Below are 18,913 nucleotides of genomic sequence, written 5' to 3'. Positions count from 1 at the left end.
TCTTGAGCCTGTGTGAATTGATGGGTAGATAATTAGATTATAGAAATGCAATTAAATTCTTTCCTGCAGTGTCAATTCCAATATCAATTTACCATGTAGCATTATTGCAATTTTGTTTTATCGACAAATCAAGAGTAAATGGTAACTTTCGATTCCTACAAATTACCTGCATTTTCTTTCCTATTTTCATTTCAAGCAATTTAGGTTAAGTACTTACACAGCTTTGAATGTATATCATTTTTTAAAAATTGCATATAAAAGCAGTTCTTTCGGCTTTCTCTACCTTGTTTCTCTGGGATACTTGTGCTAGATTTGCATCTATGTAATTTGATTTCTCTACTAAATGAATGAACCTTCTAAATTAGCAACTCAGTAATTAGGTTACAGATAGTCTCATTTATCAACTGCCTCATTTATTGATCATTTGCAATTATGACAGTGATGAAAATTTAACCTCATCATCAATCCTTGTGTTTATGACTTTTGCGGATCCATAAAGGAAAGGATAGCTGAAATAAGATCATAAGGAAACTTGTGGTTTCACTTAGTGACTGCTTTACTTGGTGGCCCCAACTGTCACTAAACAAGCACTACCTATAATTATATTGCTGCTCTAAGATGATTGGCAGATTAAGTTATTGATCTCCAGCAAACAAATAGCCATGCTGTCTCAAGGGACATCGTTGGAAACTGAATACCTGAACTGAATTGCAAAGATAGCATTTAAGATGTAAATATCAATTCCATAAAGGATTTTAGGCATAAGAAAACTAACGAATATTTTTTAAATTGTGCAAATAATTATTTTTTTAAAACATAGAGTGGTTGGCACAGCATGATTGTAGCCATGCTGTGAAAAATCCTTTTAACATAAAGCAACTCCTGCACTTAATGTTAGCAAATTAATTCAGGTTTTATGATGTAGTAAATTTTGGTATCACTATTGGTGGCGTTACAGATAAATAGAAACCATGCCTTGATCCTTGCTATTTGGCTAAAGTAATTCCTATATTTGCATATATTCACCGCATTGGTTCAAACATTTCAAATCTTAAAAACAGATGTGAAATATGGAAAGCTGCAAGAGAAGGTTATAAAGAATGTTTCCATTTAGCAAATTTCCATATATTCATACCTCATTATTTGGTTTCCTGTTTAACAGTTCCAAAAGGACTGTTATACATTGATTTGGTAGGTAAAGTTCAATAAAGTTATTTCTTTCTGCGTTGTATGATTGGCTGCCCACTAACATACATAACGTTAACGGAATCCAAGTCATAGCTGATCTATGATAGTTTCTTGCCTTGGCAATGAAATAGAGGACGTCTCTGTTCATATATAAAAACAAAAGTTTTGTTTATTATCTGAAACTACGAAAACGGCTACCACCATTACTATCTGGCTTACTATTTTTCCAGTGGTGTTTAGGTAACTTGTCTGAAAGACGAGCTGATAGACCTTTTAACCTATGCTGTTTTTCTTCCTATAGGATGCCGATAATGTTACGTAGTTCCAATTGTGTTCTCACTGGGAAGACTCCAGCAGAATTTGCAAAGCTTAATGAGTGTCCTTTAGATCCAGGTTCCAAATTTATTTTCTAATATTCTTTGCTATTTTGATTACGGATTGATTCCTTTTAAGATAGTAATTACTAAGATTTTGCAATTATGAATTAATGTGTGATCTTGAGATTTTGCAGCTCAAAGTTGCAGTGAAAACAATTACTAAGTCTCCCTTTGAGGAAAAAGCAGCATCATTGGTAGTAGTATTTCATGTGATTTGCTTGTATTCAGATTCCTGATATTCCTTCAATTTTAATTAGCATATTTATAGAGCCATTCACCTCACAAACATGCAACTCTGGGCAGTATGCAACACAACAAGGGGCCGCGGTGTGGCTCAGGCTGTAAGAAGCCTGTTATTAAAACATAGCTGCCTGCAATTACTGCAGGTTCTAGTCCCACCAGGTCCAAGGTTGACTCAGCCTTCCATCCTTTATAAGGTGGGTAAAATGAGGACCCAGATTGTTGGGGGGCGGGCAATAAGTTAACTTTGTAAATATACAAATAGAATGAGACTATTGCCTTACACACTGTAAGCCGCCCTGAGTCTTCGGAGAAGGGCGGGATATAAATGTAAAAAAAAAACCAAAAAAAACAGAGGGCTCATGTAGGTGTTAAATAGAAATGAAGAGGGCACTGAACCTTGCAGAACCCCATAAAATAAGGGTTAAGGATGGGACTTCTCCCAATTGACTGACTGGTACTGGCCCCACAGAGAAAGTAAGTGAGCCAGCACAATACTCTGTTACCCATTCCTAGCCCGTGGAGCTGGCCTGGAAGGATACCATCTAAACCCATGATAAATGCCACCAGGAAGTCAAGAAGAGATAGATGTACTACCTCTGTCCCAACCCCATTAGAGATCATCTAAAAGAGTGACCAACACCATTTCCATCTCATATCCATATCCCGACTGAAAGGAGTCCCAGGTTTATCCAGGGATTTATTATCTTGCTGAGAGTTCAGGAAATTCCAAATGCATATTTCAAAATTGTATAAATCTTACAGCAACTGAATAAACGTTCATCTTCTATTTGGTAGGTGGCTACTTCATTGTCAAAGGAGTGGAAAAGGTCATTCTTATTCAAGAGCAATTATCAAAAAACCGAATAATAGTGGAAGCTGACAGAAAAGGAACCGTTGGTGCATCAGTTACCAGGTGGGTAAAGAATTACTGAATAACAGTCTCTTACATTAAGCTTGACTGGAATTCAGGAAATTGTTTTAGAATTATTCAAGAACTTGGGCATGTTAAGGAAGAGTTCTTTTCAGATACTTCCCAATATAATATCCTGTCACAAACTGATAATCCTCAATGTCCTTCACATTCACTTTCATCTTTCAACTTCCCATTTAGCATTCACTCACATGTCTCTCTCAGCTCTGTTGGTGCACTCAATCCACTATCTCTGTCCTGTTCTAATCAACAAAGACCAGTCCCCTCCATCATCCAACCTCTGGCATGGTTGTTTCCAAATCTAACTTAGTCACATAATCTGCCATCAGCTGCTGACTTCTTTTTCTGGCTAACCACTGACCAGTCTCTCACTGACTGGCAGCTCACTATGATTTTTCCTGCTTCCAAGCAATCTTTTTGGCTATTCGTGGCCTGGCAGCTATAGTCAGGAATAGATGCTTGAGATGTCCTCTGACTGGGTCATCTTGTCATTGAGCACAGCCAAAAAGAGAGAAATGGTTGATACAGTAGCTAATTTTCAACAGGAACATATTTTGGAGCTATGAAATTCCAACTACAAGAAGTCTTGACGCATTTTCCTCTCTCTGAATAAAAAGTATAAATATTAATGCTATATTCCTTTTTTTTGCAACCAATGCCTAGTTCTACGCATGAAAAGAAGAGCCGAACAAACATAACTGTGAAGCAAGGAAGGTTTTATCTGAAGCACAACACCCTTTCAGAAGATATTCCAATAGCAATAATCTTTAAGGTATTCTTAATAAACACCATAGTAATAATGTTACTGTTAAAAGAACTTCAGAAATTTGAAAATTTATTTAAAATGATGTGATAACTTTAGCTTTTGAGTGTATAAGTCCACTGATCATATTTAGGTCTCTGTTTTTTATCCAGCCTTTTCCAACCAAATACTTTTTAAAATGGATTCTGACTGAAGTTTTCAAAAAATATCTGGAGAATGCCTGGATGGGGAAGGTTATCTTAGCAATGTACTCCATATTATAGGGTTTGCAAAAACACTTTTGTTTCATTGGTTTTGAACACTTGGGTTGTATTTGGGCAAGGTCAAAATGTTCATACTGCTTTCTTCTTTTGTCTCTTTATAAGAGGAGAACAAAAGTGCAACTGAAGAAGAAAATATCTTGGATAGATGGGAAAAAAAGATGTGAGTGAGAAAGGAGAAAAAATGTAAACGAATGTGGCACAAGAGTGGGAAATATCGTACTCTGTAATATCTTCCTTATTGCTTGTCTATGTGTCTTAAAAGTTGACTTACTAAAGGCAAAGGGTCTATCTTAAGCATCAGATCTATTTGCGGTCCTAAAAGGTGGTAGAGAACACTACTGGCTTCTTCTACATTGGTGATTTGCCTTGCCAGATCCGTTACGGCATCCATTTTATGAACAGTAAAGTCTCCATTTTATGAATGTTGATTATCACAAGCTCTCAAAACTCTAGATATAGTTCCAGAACAAAAAGGTTGCCTATTTGTGATAGAGCAGGGGTGTCAAACTCACGCTCAGGGGCCAGATCCGGCCCACAGGATGTTTAGATCTGGCCTGCGGGGCTGCCCTGGAAACAGTGAAGGACCGGCCCATGGTGCTCTTCAAGCAAAAAGAGAGCTCGGGGCGGGGGGCATGTGCAGCCCTCCCAAGCTCTGTTTTCACTGGCAGAGGGCTGCAGGAGGCTGTCACAGCCAAAAATGGACGTTGAGCTGGTCACACACCCTGGCCCCCTGAGGTCAAGCACAGCCCTGATGCGGCCCTCAATGAAATCAAGTTTGACTCCCTTATTTATTTATTTATTTATTATTCGAATTTATATACCGCCCTATCTCCCAAAGGACTCAGGGCGGTTCACAGGCATATAAAACATCAATATACAAATTAAAATAATCCTTAAAAAATCCTTATGATAGAGTAAGTAGTGACACTGAGGATAACAGATGTTGCCAATGCCAGTACGCACTAACCAGATTTTTGAGCTCTTTGGTTGGAAATTCATTATCAGCTCAGTTTTAATACTGTTCTCCATTCAAAATCCATCTTAAAATGTATTTCTGGAATAAAATATATACAATATATATACAATAAAGTAGAAATATATAAAATATATTTCTTTCTATTGAAAGAAAATGAGTATTTTTGTAAATATTTTAAAGGCAGCCTCTCAATTAAATTGAACTTTTGTGGAGCAGCTGCTGGTAAATGCTGCTCATTTATTGTGCCTTGGGAATTCTATAAGGTAATACTTCTAGAAGTCTTCCATAATGTTATATAGCTTAGATGTGTTGTATTAACATCTCAGATCTGAAAAACATTACCAGAAGAGGGCAGTGCTCGATCGCAATACAACAACCAAAAAATGGCTTTGAGTTTGGGGGCTGCTTTGAAAAGTTATCTTTAGGGATTAAGACTTTTATGTATTTTCTGGTTTTAATACTACATAATTTATTCCTAGTAAGAAAAAATCTTCCAATTCATTTTGCCAGATCAATTATTTGTTCATATCAGAGAAGGACATCACATGTCCTGAAAGCATGTAACTTCTTTGCCTATTTGTGTGTCAGTAGCTATGAATTTAAATTTTACTTCTGTGCCCCATCTTTATTTTTCATGAAAGAAAACATTTCTTAGAGTAGTGTACATGGTTAGAGGATAAAACTCTGGCTGTCTGGATAGCATTTTTAATATAGGAAATGGATACATATTTTGCTGGCAGTAGGATATTAAGATAAGAGCAAGTTGACTGTAGTGTTTGAATGGTACATTACAATAATACAATCCTGCTTATACTATCATGCTTTGGATTTGACTTGCAAAATATTTGCCAAGAAATTAATTGTCACTACGTTCAGTAATTATTTGAAATAAATGTTGCTGTTTGTGATTATATTAATGTTTTCATATGTGGTGATTCGCAAACAAATCTATCTATCTGTCTATTTGTTGATCTGTCAATGTAGTATAAAAACAAGTTGCTTGTACTCATAAAACCCCAAACAACCCTAAGTTCTTTGGAGAAATTTGTTAGCAACAGCCCATCTTTTTTGGATGAGTGTGAGATACAAATGCTCTACCAGTGAATAAGGATGAAACAACGTATGATAAAATAATTTTCTCAAAATTACTGTTATCTGGCACTTAATATGTAGGATTTTTTTTTGAAGAACCGTAATATACATTAATAATGTAGAAATTCTTTGAATACTTGGAAGTATTCTCTCTCATACCAGATATTCACTAATACTTCATCAGTTTGTTGGGGACTAGTTAAAAATAACTTTCTGCGTTAAGGGGTTTATTTTTAATATGAGGCTCTGCCATATGTTTACTAGCAAATCATCCAAATCATGGCTTGATGGGGTCTCAGCTACAGGCTGTGCTGATAGTAGCAGATTATCTTGACTATTTCAAACAAGCTTTAGAACAGACGATAAGGTTGACACCACCTAGATCAGCTTGATTTTTGAGGATCAATAATGAGAATATGTTCTTGTTGCTTCTCAGAACTCTCTCAATAGCTTTGAGTAGTATTTTTTTCTGGATAGACTGGGACAATTGGAAATGGAAATTGGAAACACATGGCTTTGTAGTGGTTCCATTCCTATCTCACAGCTAAATTTTAGATGGTGTTCCTTAGAGTTTGCTCTTCGAATGGGAGCTATTATATGGTTTATGGTAATCCCTTCTGTTGCTGATACTTCTCAAAATAACACTGCTGGGTATGATCAACGTGACACCCAAATCTATTTCTCTGCAACAAAGAATAGAATAGAATAGAATAGAATAGAATAGAATAGAATAGAATAGAATAGAATAGAATAGAATAGAATAGAATAGAATAGAATTTTTTATTGGCCAAGTTGATTGGACACACAAGGAATTTGTCTTGGTGCATACGCTCTCAGTGTACATAAAAGAAAAGATACGTTCATCAAGAATCATAAAGTACAACACTTAATGATAGTCATAGGGTACAAATAAGCAATCAGAAAACAATATCAATATAAATTGTAAGGATACAAGCAGCAAAGTTACAGTCATACAGTCATAAGTGGAAGGAGATGGGTGATGGGAACGATGGGAAAATTAATAGTAGTGCAGACTTAGTAAATAGTTTGACAGTGTTAAGGGAATTATTTGTTTAGCAGAGTGATGGCATTCGGGGAAAGACTGTTCTTGTGTCTAGTTGTTCTGATGTGCAGTGTTCTATAGCATCGTTTTGAGGGTAGAAGTTGAAACAGTTTATGTCCAGGATGTGAGGGATCTTAAATATTTTCACAGCCCTCTTTTTGATTCGTGCAGTATCGAGGTCCTCAATGGAAGGCAGGTTGGTAGCCATTGTTTTTTCTGCAGTTCTAATTATCCTCTATAATAATCATTTAGTTCCTCTAAATGCTTGTCTATAGTTACAAATGTGCTGGGCAAGGAATAACAAATTAAAATGGAATCCAGACAAAACGTTGCAAGGAGCCATACTTGTAGGGACGGGAGTGTAGATCTGGTTGTGAATAGGATTGCTGCCTCCCAGAAGGACTAGTACATACTTTGGGTTGCTTCTGAATGCAACTCTCTCTGGTTTCCCTGACTGATGAAATATAGTTGTAAGATAGTTTTTACTGTACCCTGCCAAAAAATAAATATTCTCTAAATTCTGAAGTCTAGTCCACATGGTCAGTAACAATTCAATCTTTCAGAGGCTTTTGAGATGGCCAAATGTAAACCTGCAGGAAAAGAGAAATACAGCTCAGAAATGTTCAAATGCTAGAAAATGAAAAAAAGAGGTACTATATAAATGTACGTTAAGGATGATATAAGTCTAACCATCAAAATAGAAAAGAAATTGAAAGGAAAATGTGGGTAAATATAAGATTGAGGTTGCTCGAATACCATCTTGACAAAATAGTGAATTGAAAATGGACACAACAATGGAGAGGGAAAGGGGAGAGGAATAGCGGGATAGGTAGGAAGGAGAGAGGAGGAGGGAGGAAAAGAGAGAGAGAAGAAAGGAAAAAGAAGAGGAAGAAAAGGGAGTGGAAATAAGAGTAGGAGAGAGGGTTAGAAAGAGAGGGAGGAGTGGGGGAAACGAAGGGGAAGGAGAGAAGGGAAAGGAGAGGAGGAAAGAAGAAAGTTGAAAAGAATAGAAGAAGGGAGGGGAGGGTAAGAGGGGAGAAGGAGAGGAATGGTTGTTGTGGAAGAAGGGAGATATGAAATGGTAGAAGAGCAACTCCGAATGTATCTTAAAGTTTTAGGATGAAGAATGAACTAATATGGAAACCAAACAATAATATGTGTGATAAGAATGGTTAAAGAGATTGTACATTTATATATATGTTTTATGAGAAATAAAAATAAAAAACTTTTATTAAAAAAAAGAGGTAGTATTCAAATGCTGGAGGCTATTATCTCCCAGCCCATGTGGTGGCAACAAACGAAGTAAAATCTAACAGCCTGTAAAGGAAATCATAGCAGAATCAAATACATTTTAAAGAGAAGTAAAGAACACCATCTAATATCTTGAGGTAGGCAGTCCTACTTACTCAATTGCCACCAAGGAAGTCCCTTTCTTGTATTGCTATTTAAAGGCAATGCTCCAAAGAAGAGGGACTCTTTAAGGGAGCAGCTCCAAAATATTTGGACCCCCTCAACGTTGTTGAATCCTAACTACTGTTGTGTTTTTAATATGCATTTTTGATTGGGTGTAATATCAAGAAGATAGGTGAAAGCAGAAGCTTTAACAGTATCTGCAATTCACAAAGATCTGCACTGCTGTCTGCCAGTTTGAAGCACTATTTATAGAGAGATTGGGGAAATTTAAAACCTGAAAAGCTCATTTATATTGTAAGCCCTTTTTTTCCAATATAAAATATAATCTGTTGCTTATGAACTTCTGGGGAAAAAATAACATAACACGATTCGAAGGATAGAACTATGTGTGAAATCCCAACTTTCTATTTTTATAAGGTTTGACCCATTACCAATATTCATTAATGTTGCATCACAAAGAAGTAGAAGCTGGGTCCACTTCATTGATGGAGACAATACGTAAACATGGCAGGCGATGGTAAAGAGGGCAGGCTATAATTCTCTACCTTAATTTCCTACCATACTGTGGAATGTTTTTTAAAGTTTCTGGGTTTGGGGTTGTTGGGTTTGTGCTTTCCCATGTGTATCCTGCATTCTTCATGGGAGCAGGTCTAGGCTTGCTAAGTGCCGGTTTTGGTGTTTGTATGCTCTGCGCCTACACAGTGCTGCAGTAACAATCCAGGGTCCTCTTCCAATATGCAGCATGCTTAGAGGCAGGATTTGACAGTCTTCATTAATCCCACCTTAAAGGTTCTACATTTAGGCAAAAAACCCAAAATGTACAGGTACCGTATATGTGGTACCTTGCTCAATAGTAGTACCTGTGAGAGCGATCTTGGAGTCCTAGTGGACAACCATTTAGATATGAGCCAGCAGTGTGCAGCAGCTGCCAAAAATAAATATTCTCTAAATTCTGAAGTCTAGTCCACATGGTCAGTAACAATTCAATCTTTCAGAGGCTTTTGAGATGGCCAAATGTAAACCTGCAGGAAAAGAGAAATACAGCTCAGAAATGTTCAAATGCTAGAAAATGAAAAAAAGAGGTACTATATAAATGTACGTTAAGGATGATATAAGTCTAACCATCAAAATAGAAAAGAAATTGAAAGGAAAATGTGGGTAAATATAAGATTGAGGTTGCTCGAATACCATCTTGACAAAATAGTGAATTGAAAATGGACACAACAATGGAGAGGGAAAGGGGAGAGGAATAGTGGGATAGGTAGGAAGGAGAGAGGAGGAGGGAGGAAAGAGAGAGAAGAAAGGAAAAAGAAGAGGAAGAAAAGGGAGTGGAAATAAGAGTAGGAGAGAGGGTTAGAAAGAGAGGGAGGAGTGGGGGAAACGAAGGGGAAGGAGAGAAGGGAAAGGAGAGGAGGAAAGAAGAAAGTTGAAAAGAATAGAAGAAGGGAGGGAGGGTAAGAGGGAGAAGGAGAGGAATGGTTGTTGTGGAAGAAGGAGATATGAAATGGTAGAAGAGCAACTCGAATGTATCTTAAAGTTTTAGGATGAAGAATGAACTAATATGGAAACCAAACAATAATATGTGTGATAAGAATGGTTAAAGAGATTGTACATTTATATATATGTTTTATGAGAAATAAAAATAAAAAACTTTTATTAAAAAAAAGAGGTAGTATTCAAATGCTGGAGGCTATTATCTCCCAGCCCATGTGGTGGCAACAAACGAAGTAAAATCTAACAGCCTGTAAAGGAAATCATAGCAGAATCAAATACATTTTAAAGAGAAGTAAAGAACACCATCTAATATCTTGAGGTAGGCAGTCCTACTTACTCAATTGCCACCAAGGAAGTCCCTTTCTTGTATTGCTATTTAAAGGCAATGCTCCAAAGAAGAGGGACTCTTTAAGGGAGCAGCTCCAAAATATTTGGACCCCCTCAACGTTGTTGAATCCTAACTACTGTTGTGTTTTTAATATGCATTTTTGATTGGGTGTAATATCAAGAAGATAGGTGAAAGCAGAAGCTTTAACAGTATCTGCAATTCACAAAGATCTGCACTGCTGTCTGCCAGTTTGAAGCACTATTTATAGAGAAATTGGGGAAATTTAAAACCTGAAAAGCTCATTTATATTGTAAGCCCTTTTTTTCCAATATAAAATATAATCTGTTGCTTATGAACTTCTGGGGAAAAAATAACATAACACGATTCGAAGGATAGAACTATGTGTGAAATCCCAACTTTCTATTTTTATAAGGTTTGACCCATTACCAATATTCATTAATGTTGCATCACAAAGAAGTAGAAGCTGGGTCCACTTCATTGATGGAGACAATACGTAAACATGGCAGGCGATGGTAAAGAGGGCAGGCTATAATTCTCTATCTTAATTTCCTACCATACTGTGGAATGTTTTTTAAAGTTTCTGGGTTTGGGGTTGTTGGGTTTGGGGTTTTTTGTGCTTTCCCATGTGTATCCTGCATTCTTCATGGGAGCAGGTCTAGGCTTGCTAAGTGCCGGTTTTGGTGTTTGTATGCTCTGCGCCTACACAGTGCTGCAGTAACAATCCAGGGTCCTCTTCCAATATGCAGCATGCTTAGAGGCAGGATTTGACAGTCTTCATTAATCCCACCTTAAAGGTTCTACATTTAGGCAAAAAACCCAAAATGTACAGGTACCGTATATGTGGTACCTTGCTCAATAGTAGTACCTGTGAGAGCGATCTTGGAGTCCTAGTGGACAACCATTTAGATATGAGCCAGCAGTGTGCAGCAGCTGCCAAAAAAGCCAACACAGTTCTGGGCTGCATAAACAGAGGGATAGAATCAAGATCATGTGAAGTGTTAATACCACTTTATAATGTGTTGGTAAGGCTACACTTGGAATATTGTACTCAGTTTTGGTCACCACGATGTAAAAAAGATGTTGAGACTCTAGAAAGAGTGCCGAGAAGAACAACAAAGATAATTAGGGGACTGGAGGCTAAAGCATATGAAGAACGGTTGCAGGAACTCGGTATGTCTAGTTTAATGAAAAGGACTAGGGAAGACATGATAGCAATGTTCCAATATCTCAGGGGTTGCCACAAAGAAGAGGGAGTTAAACTATTCTCCAAAGCACCTGAGGGTAGAACAAGAAGCAATGGGTGGAAACTAATCAAGGAGAGAAGCAACTTAGAACTAAGGAGAAATTTCCTGACAGTTAGAACAATTAATCAGTGGAGCAACTTGCCTGCAGAAGTTGTAAATGCTCCAACACTGGAAATTTTTAAGAAAATGTTGGATAACTATTTGTCTGAAACGGTGTAGGGTTTCCTGCCTGGGCAGGGGGTTGGACTAGACAGCCTCCAAGGTCCCTTCCAACTCTTGTTGTTGTTGTTATTGTTGTTGTTAAATGCAGCTACTCCTGAGAAAGGGAGGTGCATATTGTGAACTTGATCCGTGATAATGTTATAGGGCTTTACTGGATTGTGTATATACAAGCCTCAATTTCTGTAGCTCTTCAACTAGTTTGTTCTGCTGCAGTTTCAGTTGCTATTTATTGAGAAAATGTATGAAGTTTCTTCTTTATACATCAGCCAATAACTTTCTAGTAAAAAAAATATACTGTCTTGCCATTCATCCTTCCTGCTTTCGGTACTGCTTATCAAGATTTCCTTTTGATGAGGAGGTGCTGCTGCCAATGCCAGATGGTCCTATTTCTGAGAGAACTCGCTTTTGCTTAAGAGTTTACTGACTACAATACCAAATTAGCATAAGCAAATGTCAGCGAGTTAACAGAAAGCCAACATTCTTTCTCTCCCTTTTCTACTTTTTATTTCTCTTCCTCCCTCTATTATAGGCCATGGGGGTTGAGAGTGACCAAGAGATTGTGCAGATGATTGGAACAGAGGAGCACGTGATGGCTGCCTTTGGCCCCAGCTTGGAGGAATGCCAAAAAGCTCAGATTTTCACACAGATGCAGGTGGGTGATATTCAAGCAATCCATCTATAGCGCATTTGTAATGAAACTGGGCTTTTTACCCCTTTAAAAAACAGTGAGTAGCAAGAAGACGAACCGGTACATCTTTTATTTGCCATCCCTCGTTGCTTAATTAGGTCAGGAGAGTGAGCCCATATCCAAAAGCCTATACAATATCGAACAGTTAATTGGAAAGGTTCAAGTAATAAATTCTGGATTGCTCCATTAGATGGCTAATGAATTTTATGCTTTGTTCTAGAATGCTAACCTATTAAACTTGTGTCATATAAATGGTGGTAGGATAATATTTTAAAATATCCTACCAAAATCTGAAATAGCACAGTACATACATACTGAAGCATTTGTCCCATCCAAATTATTTTGATGGGTAGGAAAAGCCTAGCTCATATACGGTATTTTGACTGCATGAATGGGACTTTTATCAGATTTACTGAAATTTACCTGAAATGAAACCAGACAAGCAAACAAAAAGCAAATATTCCTTACATAAACTGAAAATGCTGCTTAATATTTTACATTGCATTTTTTAATATCAGAAAGAGACAATATGATAAAATGAAAATGAGCCTTGTTAAACAGAAGCCATCTACTGCATAGCTAGAAAAAGAGATGCTTACCCATTTAGTGTTAAACTTGAGCTAGGTGATATATTTTCTTACTTCTAAGGGATTAATTTGAAATAACAGAGTGTAACAGAGTAATTGTACTGCTCAGCAATTTCTACCCATCACCTGTTTAAAATAACCTTGTCCTGCTCTCTGGTTTTACTTTTAAGCGAGTCATATTCTGGCTTGTTGGCTTCCTTGTAAAATAAAACCTCTCAATAAATAGTGAACTTCTCCAAGAGGAAAAAGTACATTGACAATGATTTGTGACATGTACATAAGGATGACAATAATGGTTTTCAGCACACAGTCTTTTCACTTCGCTTTGCAGGCATTGAAATATCTGGGAAATAAAGTCCGAAGGCAGCGAATGTGGGGTGGTCCCAAGAAAACCAAGATGGAGGAAGCAAGAGAGTTGTTGGCAACAACTATTCTTGCCCATGTGCCGGTAAGTGATTTGATCTTAAACTACCAGATGCTCTTCCTACTTTGAAGGAATGACTATGGAATGATAGATGAAATTGAATGCATGAAGAACTGCTGCTCAATTTTTAGCAATTATTAGCGTCTGGTGATAGTTTATATATACAATCACTTATATACCATCTTGCTTCATAAAACTCAAGACAATACCAACTATTGTCAGGCACAAATAATCAGGAACAGGTGTTGAGTTCAAAGCACTAAAAGTTTATTCTTGTCACCTATACCCAAGACTGAGCAGCTAGCAGTCCAAGCTACATTGGCGCTAAAGGTCAACGGAATTCACGGGGAGGGGGCTGGACTTGGGTCTCTTGTGGCTGCACAATGACTCAAAACTTATACATTTTAACCCTGCCCTCCAGAACAGCCTGCTCATCTCCTACATCTATAAAGCAATACAGCAAAAAGTAATTAAAATAAATTGTATATAATTTTAAGCAGGAGTAATAGGTTTAAAGTATATTAATTTTCCATTATTCATTCAATGTCAGTATTAATTGGTATCCTCATTTATAAATGCATGCAACAACCTTATCGCTTTACATGCCTATGCAGATGAATTTGCAGTCTATCCTGCAGAATAGATTGTGGATCCTGGGTGAAACACAAAGTTGTCCTACTCAGAATTTTTGAGAGATATATACATAATCTGAGAGAGTGTGATCCTAGTATCTATTAAACCCTGAAAGACTATCTGCCCATTAAATAAAACAGTATTCTCCTTCCCCATATCATACGCAATAACCACTAAATTGTTATTGCCAGCAATAACAATAAAACTATTCATTGGAATGGTTTTAATGTTGTTGATACACTGATCGCATAGCTGCAGCCTCTCTTCCCTCCTGGTTCTCTGTCGCTTTTGTGGCTTGAATCCAGGATCAGCACTATGTTCTCCAACATGCTAGATATATTGTACTGTAAAAAGATATAATTGACCATATGTAATAACAGAGTTAAGCAGAGTTAGCCATAAGTTAATGATCGGGCAATTATCTGGTTGGCAGTTTTCATAACAATGAATTTGCTCTGAGATGACATTTTCTCCAGTACTCTTAACTAGCAGTGGATAATATTGAGAAGTCATATGGAGCTTTACTCAGAATAATTTCGCCGTGAATTGAAAACATACTTGTTTATCCAAGTGGGACTGGCTTAATTCTTAATTTTTAAATTTTGAATGTTTTGAATTTTAATAATTTTAAATTGGGTATTCTGTTTTATTGGGTCAAATTTGATGGTTTTTAAATTTTTCGGCCATTATAGAATATGTTATTTTAATTTGTTGTTTTAAAATTGTATATTGTATTGTTTTAATCTGGCTGTACACCGCCCTGAGTCCTTCGGGAGAAGGGCGGTATAAAAATCTAAATAATAATAATAATAATAATAATAATAATAATAATAATAATAATAATAATAATAATAATAATAATAATAATAATGATAATGATAATAATAATAATTGAAAGACAGTTTCCAGACATATTCTGTGTACTGTCAGACCCATTCCCAGAAATCAGAAGCTTGGGCAAACTGTGGTACCAGAAAACATGTTGAAGGTAGATCATGACAGGAAAGGAAGAAAGAAGGCATTTTTTTTTTTAAAAAAAGAGACCACTTACAATCAAAGTGGCATCCAAGTATTTGATGCATGGTGGATCAGTTATAAAATCCAAGGCCCTTGTAGAGAGGAGAGGCTGTAATAATAAATGCAATTTATCCCTGTACTATTCATTCTTTCAGTTTGCATGTCCCTTTACTTGCCATGCCCAAGAGGGTAAAAACATGAAAGTTGAGACATTTCCATGTAAGGTGCTGTCATTTAAGTTAATTTTCTCATTTTTGGTATTTCAGGTAAAAGAATTCAACTTCCGCTCCAAGTGCATCTACACAGCTGTGATGGTCCGCAGGGTGATTCTAGCTCAGGGAGATAACAAAGTGGATGACAGAGATTATTACGGAAACAAGAGGCTGGAACTAGCAGGACAGGTGGGTTTCCTCAAATCTTTCAAATCCACCTTTCAGTGAACAGTTTCAATAAAGTTTTAGTATTTATAGTTCAATTTGCTTTAAAGATCTTCAGACAGCTCAGTAGATATTTCCAAGCATCCAAATTGCCTACTAAAATAAAGTCAAGGCCAAATAGTCTTCCAGGTATTGTTTGCTTTCTCTCCTTTCATCATTTTCACTCAAATTTCCCACATTGCAGTAATCTTCTTCCTCCAGTAGATGGCTCCCCTGCTCCCAATTCCAGCATTCAACAGAGTCAGAACAGTTGACTTATAAACCATTCAGGGGGGTTAAAGATAAAAAGCAATTTCTCCCAATAATCACTTTTCACAATGTTGTTCGACTTTTTCCAGGCTTTCTGTGTTTTAAAACATCCTTTGGTTATTTCTTTTGTGTCCAAGTCTTTAATCTTTAATCTTTCTCTTTGGTTTTTAATCTTTAATCCTTCTTCATAAATCCAATCGCCACTTTCTTAATGTTTGGAGATTGTTTTTTGGAATTTTTTACTTGGGTTAAATCTTTAAGGTAAAAGTTGGAAATTATCTCACCCAGTTTCACTGCTCTGTCCACGCACCACTCCAGCAAAGATCTTAATGTCCCGGTTGTCCCAGCTTGTGACTGACCAAAATGGCCATCGTCCCTTCTGCCGTTCGGGAAAGCTTTCTTCGGATCAGCAAGGAAATTCCGGTTTCCTTGTGATCGACAAAGCGCCTCTCCTTTCTTTACCACCCCTCCAGGGCGGCTTGACCCCATATGGTCTCCCGGCAAGCAGTTGCTGGCTGCATTTCATGGAGCCCAGCAGAGCTTCACTATTTTCCAGCCATTCCAGCTGCAGTGTCAACCGGAACTCCTCATGTGCATGTTTTCAAACTGCTAGGTTGGCAGGAGATGGGGAAAGAATGGGTGCTCATCCCATGATACTTAGGTCTCGAACCTGGGCCAAAGAAGACATATTTTATTTGGCTGCTTCCCTCTTGCTTACAGATGGGGCATAGCCATAGAGTCCTAGAAATTGCCAATCCCCGCCCCCCCAGTTTGAAATGCAGAGAAAAATGCTGCAGATAAAGTGTTTATCTCAATATGATCCAAGTGCAGAGTGGAGAGAGCCTTTGCATGACATACTGATATGGCTCTGGAATTCAGCAGAAAAGAAATGACAAATGCAAAAAGGACAAAACTGCCTTTCATCTTGTTTAAGGGGCATGAGTGGGAGGAAGGACATCCCAAACGTGAGCAAGTACACTTAAAAGTAAAGGTCTCCTTCGTCGGAGTCTGAATCTGTGGAGGAAGATGAGCTGGAACAAGAGCTGACAGAGATCGAGAGAGCAGCTCCGTTGGCCTTGGAGGAAACTGAGGAAGGGCAGAGTCAGTACTGGCAAGACATTTCAGAATTAGAAAGGCTTGCAGACAGGGAGGAGCAGGAGAGACAAAGCTCAGGCGAAGAGCAAAGACTACCTTTTGATCCTAAAGCACGAAGAGAAGAGAGAAGGCAAGAACAACACAGACTGAGCCGGCTACAAGGGAGGACAGTGCCCCGCCCCCCTTCACAAGGCACACCTGGGGACTGAAATGTAAGGAGGTGCTGGTGGGAGGGGCATTTGTTGGGAACAAGTGTTGAATCTATGGAGCCTTGTGTGTACTTGCTGATGCTTGGAGATTACTGTTTAGCTAATGTGGCTTACTGGACTGCTGGCCCTGGTTACTGTTTAGCTAACCTTGCTTACTGGTACTCACAGCCAGAGGCTTCTGAAGGTACATATGAGAGCTTTGCTCCAGGACTTGTAGTAAATGTGAGGACGTTTGGGGACAAAGTTGGATCAATAAAGTAGAGTTAGACCTGTTCTCTGGCTGTGTTGTTTTTGGCCCGGGTCATCACAGTCTCCTGAGTTTGTACATATATTAATGTGGATAAAATTCCATCTGCTTCATGACTGCTGAAAGAAGGAAAAGTAAGTTTTTGAGCAGTGCTGAATGGTGAATTCTACATTATTTACCTTTTATGTAGTAACTATTCTATTTTTGTAGAAACATACTATAAAATTCTTTACTATTTATTATATTTTTAAAAATATACTAGTCAAAAAGTACGGTTCTGTGTGTGTTTACTTGATTAACCCTCCACTTTATAGCAAATTAATCAACTATAATTTGTTTTCCTTATGATAGAGCTTGGCTAAAAATCATTACAGCAGTTTCAGGTCCAAATATACTTTGAACTTGCCACAATTCTGTTCAAATACAATGGTTTTTAAGTTAGAGTTTCATAAATAGTACCGTCTGTCTATTGCCTTATTATTTTAATATTTATGATACTTTGTAACTTAAAAATATATCTTGCAGACGTGTTTCTGCTATTATTAACACAATGTCTGCATTATATCGGCAAAATAATAAAGCACCTTACTTTAAGCCTGTTACTCAGTGTTTTCAGTTAACGTTTCCGTCTAAATGGCTTTCATCCTTTAAAAAGCTGGCAGTGTTTCTGGGCTAAAAATTCAGTTGCTTAAAAATTTGAATGAAAAGGGATTGATCCTGTATTAAGGAGAAAAGCAGAGCAGTCTGCACAATGTGAAGACATAAAAGGTATTGTGTCTATAAAAATGTGTGAAAACAATAGTAGCTAATTTCACACCCCATGGGACAAGGGAGCACCAAATGTGCTTTAGCTTTAGATAACAGTTGTTTCCACTAGCCAAGCTGGTTTACAGAGCTTTTTCTTCATTTTTTCAGCCCACAAGAGGCTTGGTAGGCCAGGTGCCAGCAGAGGTGTTAGCGAAACCTACCGACTCCAAGCTTAATCTTTTCACCTACCTTTTCTCTTTCCTTAATGTGTTCATTATTTGCTGAGCATTTCCCTCCTCTTTGTCCTCAGGGTTTGTTTGGCATTTTTTTTTTCTCTCTCTCTCTTTCTAATTCAGCTTGCTTTGTATGGGTGAGATATGGAACAGCACCAAAATCCGGCACCCTGGAAAGGAAAGGATTTCTACCCTATGACAAAAGAAAACCGTCTTGACTTCAGAGATTGACTAATCCCAGCTGTTCTGATAATATAATTAAGGCTGCCTAATGTCTTTAATTTTGCAACCAGTTTGTGTGAAAAGGAGAATTTGGCACTCTAAAGCCTTAAACAGTAAATGGCAATCTCAAGGAGCCTAATTAGAATTCTCTGACATTAAGCTAATTGGTGAAATTCTATTTCAGCAGCTTAACTTCTTTATTAAATTTTTTTTCCTCAGGATTTTCTGTGGAAATCAATTGATGAACTGTCACTTTCTTTCCCTTATACCTTCAACCACATTTGGGTATAATTTACTTCCCAGTCCTCTTTTTGAAAGGCCTTGTGCTTGCAATGAAAATTTAATGATTATTATTGCTGGGATTCCATTCGGTGTTTAATCACTTACTCTTGATCTAAAAAATAGCATATCATGCATCTTTGCCATGCTCTTAGGAATAAACCCTTTTAGAATAAACAAAAGTCAAAAATAGTCACTCCAACTTTAGAATAGATTGGAACAGAAAGA

General features: G+C 37.4%; 1 protein-coding gene across 4 annotated transcripts in view; it reads left to right on the top strand.

The window, feature by feature from the left end:
• Window positions 1–18,913, top strand: part of POLR3B (RNA polymerase III subunit B) — a 79,307-nt gene that overhangs the window by 11,098 nt on the left and 49,296 nt on the right. For all 4 annotated transcript variants that reach the window (XM_058190195.1, XM_058190194.1, XM_058190193.1 and 1 more), the window contains 6 exons: window positions 1,490–1,581; window positions 2,604–2,721; window positions 3,403–3,511; window positions 12,148–12,270; window positions 13,225–13,341; window positions 15,234–15,368. In XM_058190195.1, the coding sequence (XP_058046178.1) occupies window positions 1,490–1,581; window positions 2,604–2,721; window positions 3,403–3,511; window positions 12,148–12,270; window positions 13,225–13,341; window positions 15,234–15,368 (694 nt within the window). The remainder of the gene's footprint in view (window positions 1–1,489; window positions 1,582–2,603; window positions 2,722–3,402; window positions 3,512–12,147; window positions 12,271–13,224; window positions 13,342–15,233; window positions 15,369–18,913) is intronic.

The sequence above is a fragment of the Ahaetulla prasina genome, chromosome 7, assembly GCF_028640845.1.
Source record: "Ahaetulla prasina isolate Xishuangbanna chromosome 7, ASM2864084v1, whole genome shotgun sequence".
In the NCBI taxonomy this organism is placed as follows: Eukaryota; Metazoa; Chordata; class Lepidosauria; order Squamata; family Colubridae; genus Ahaetulla; species Ahaetulla prasina.
This window is presented reverse-complemented; position numbering and strand designations above follow the sequence as displayed.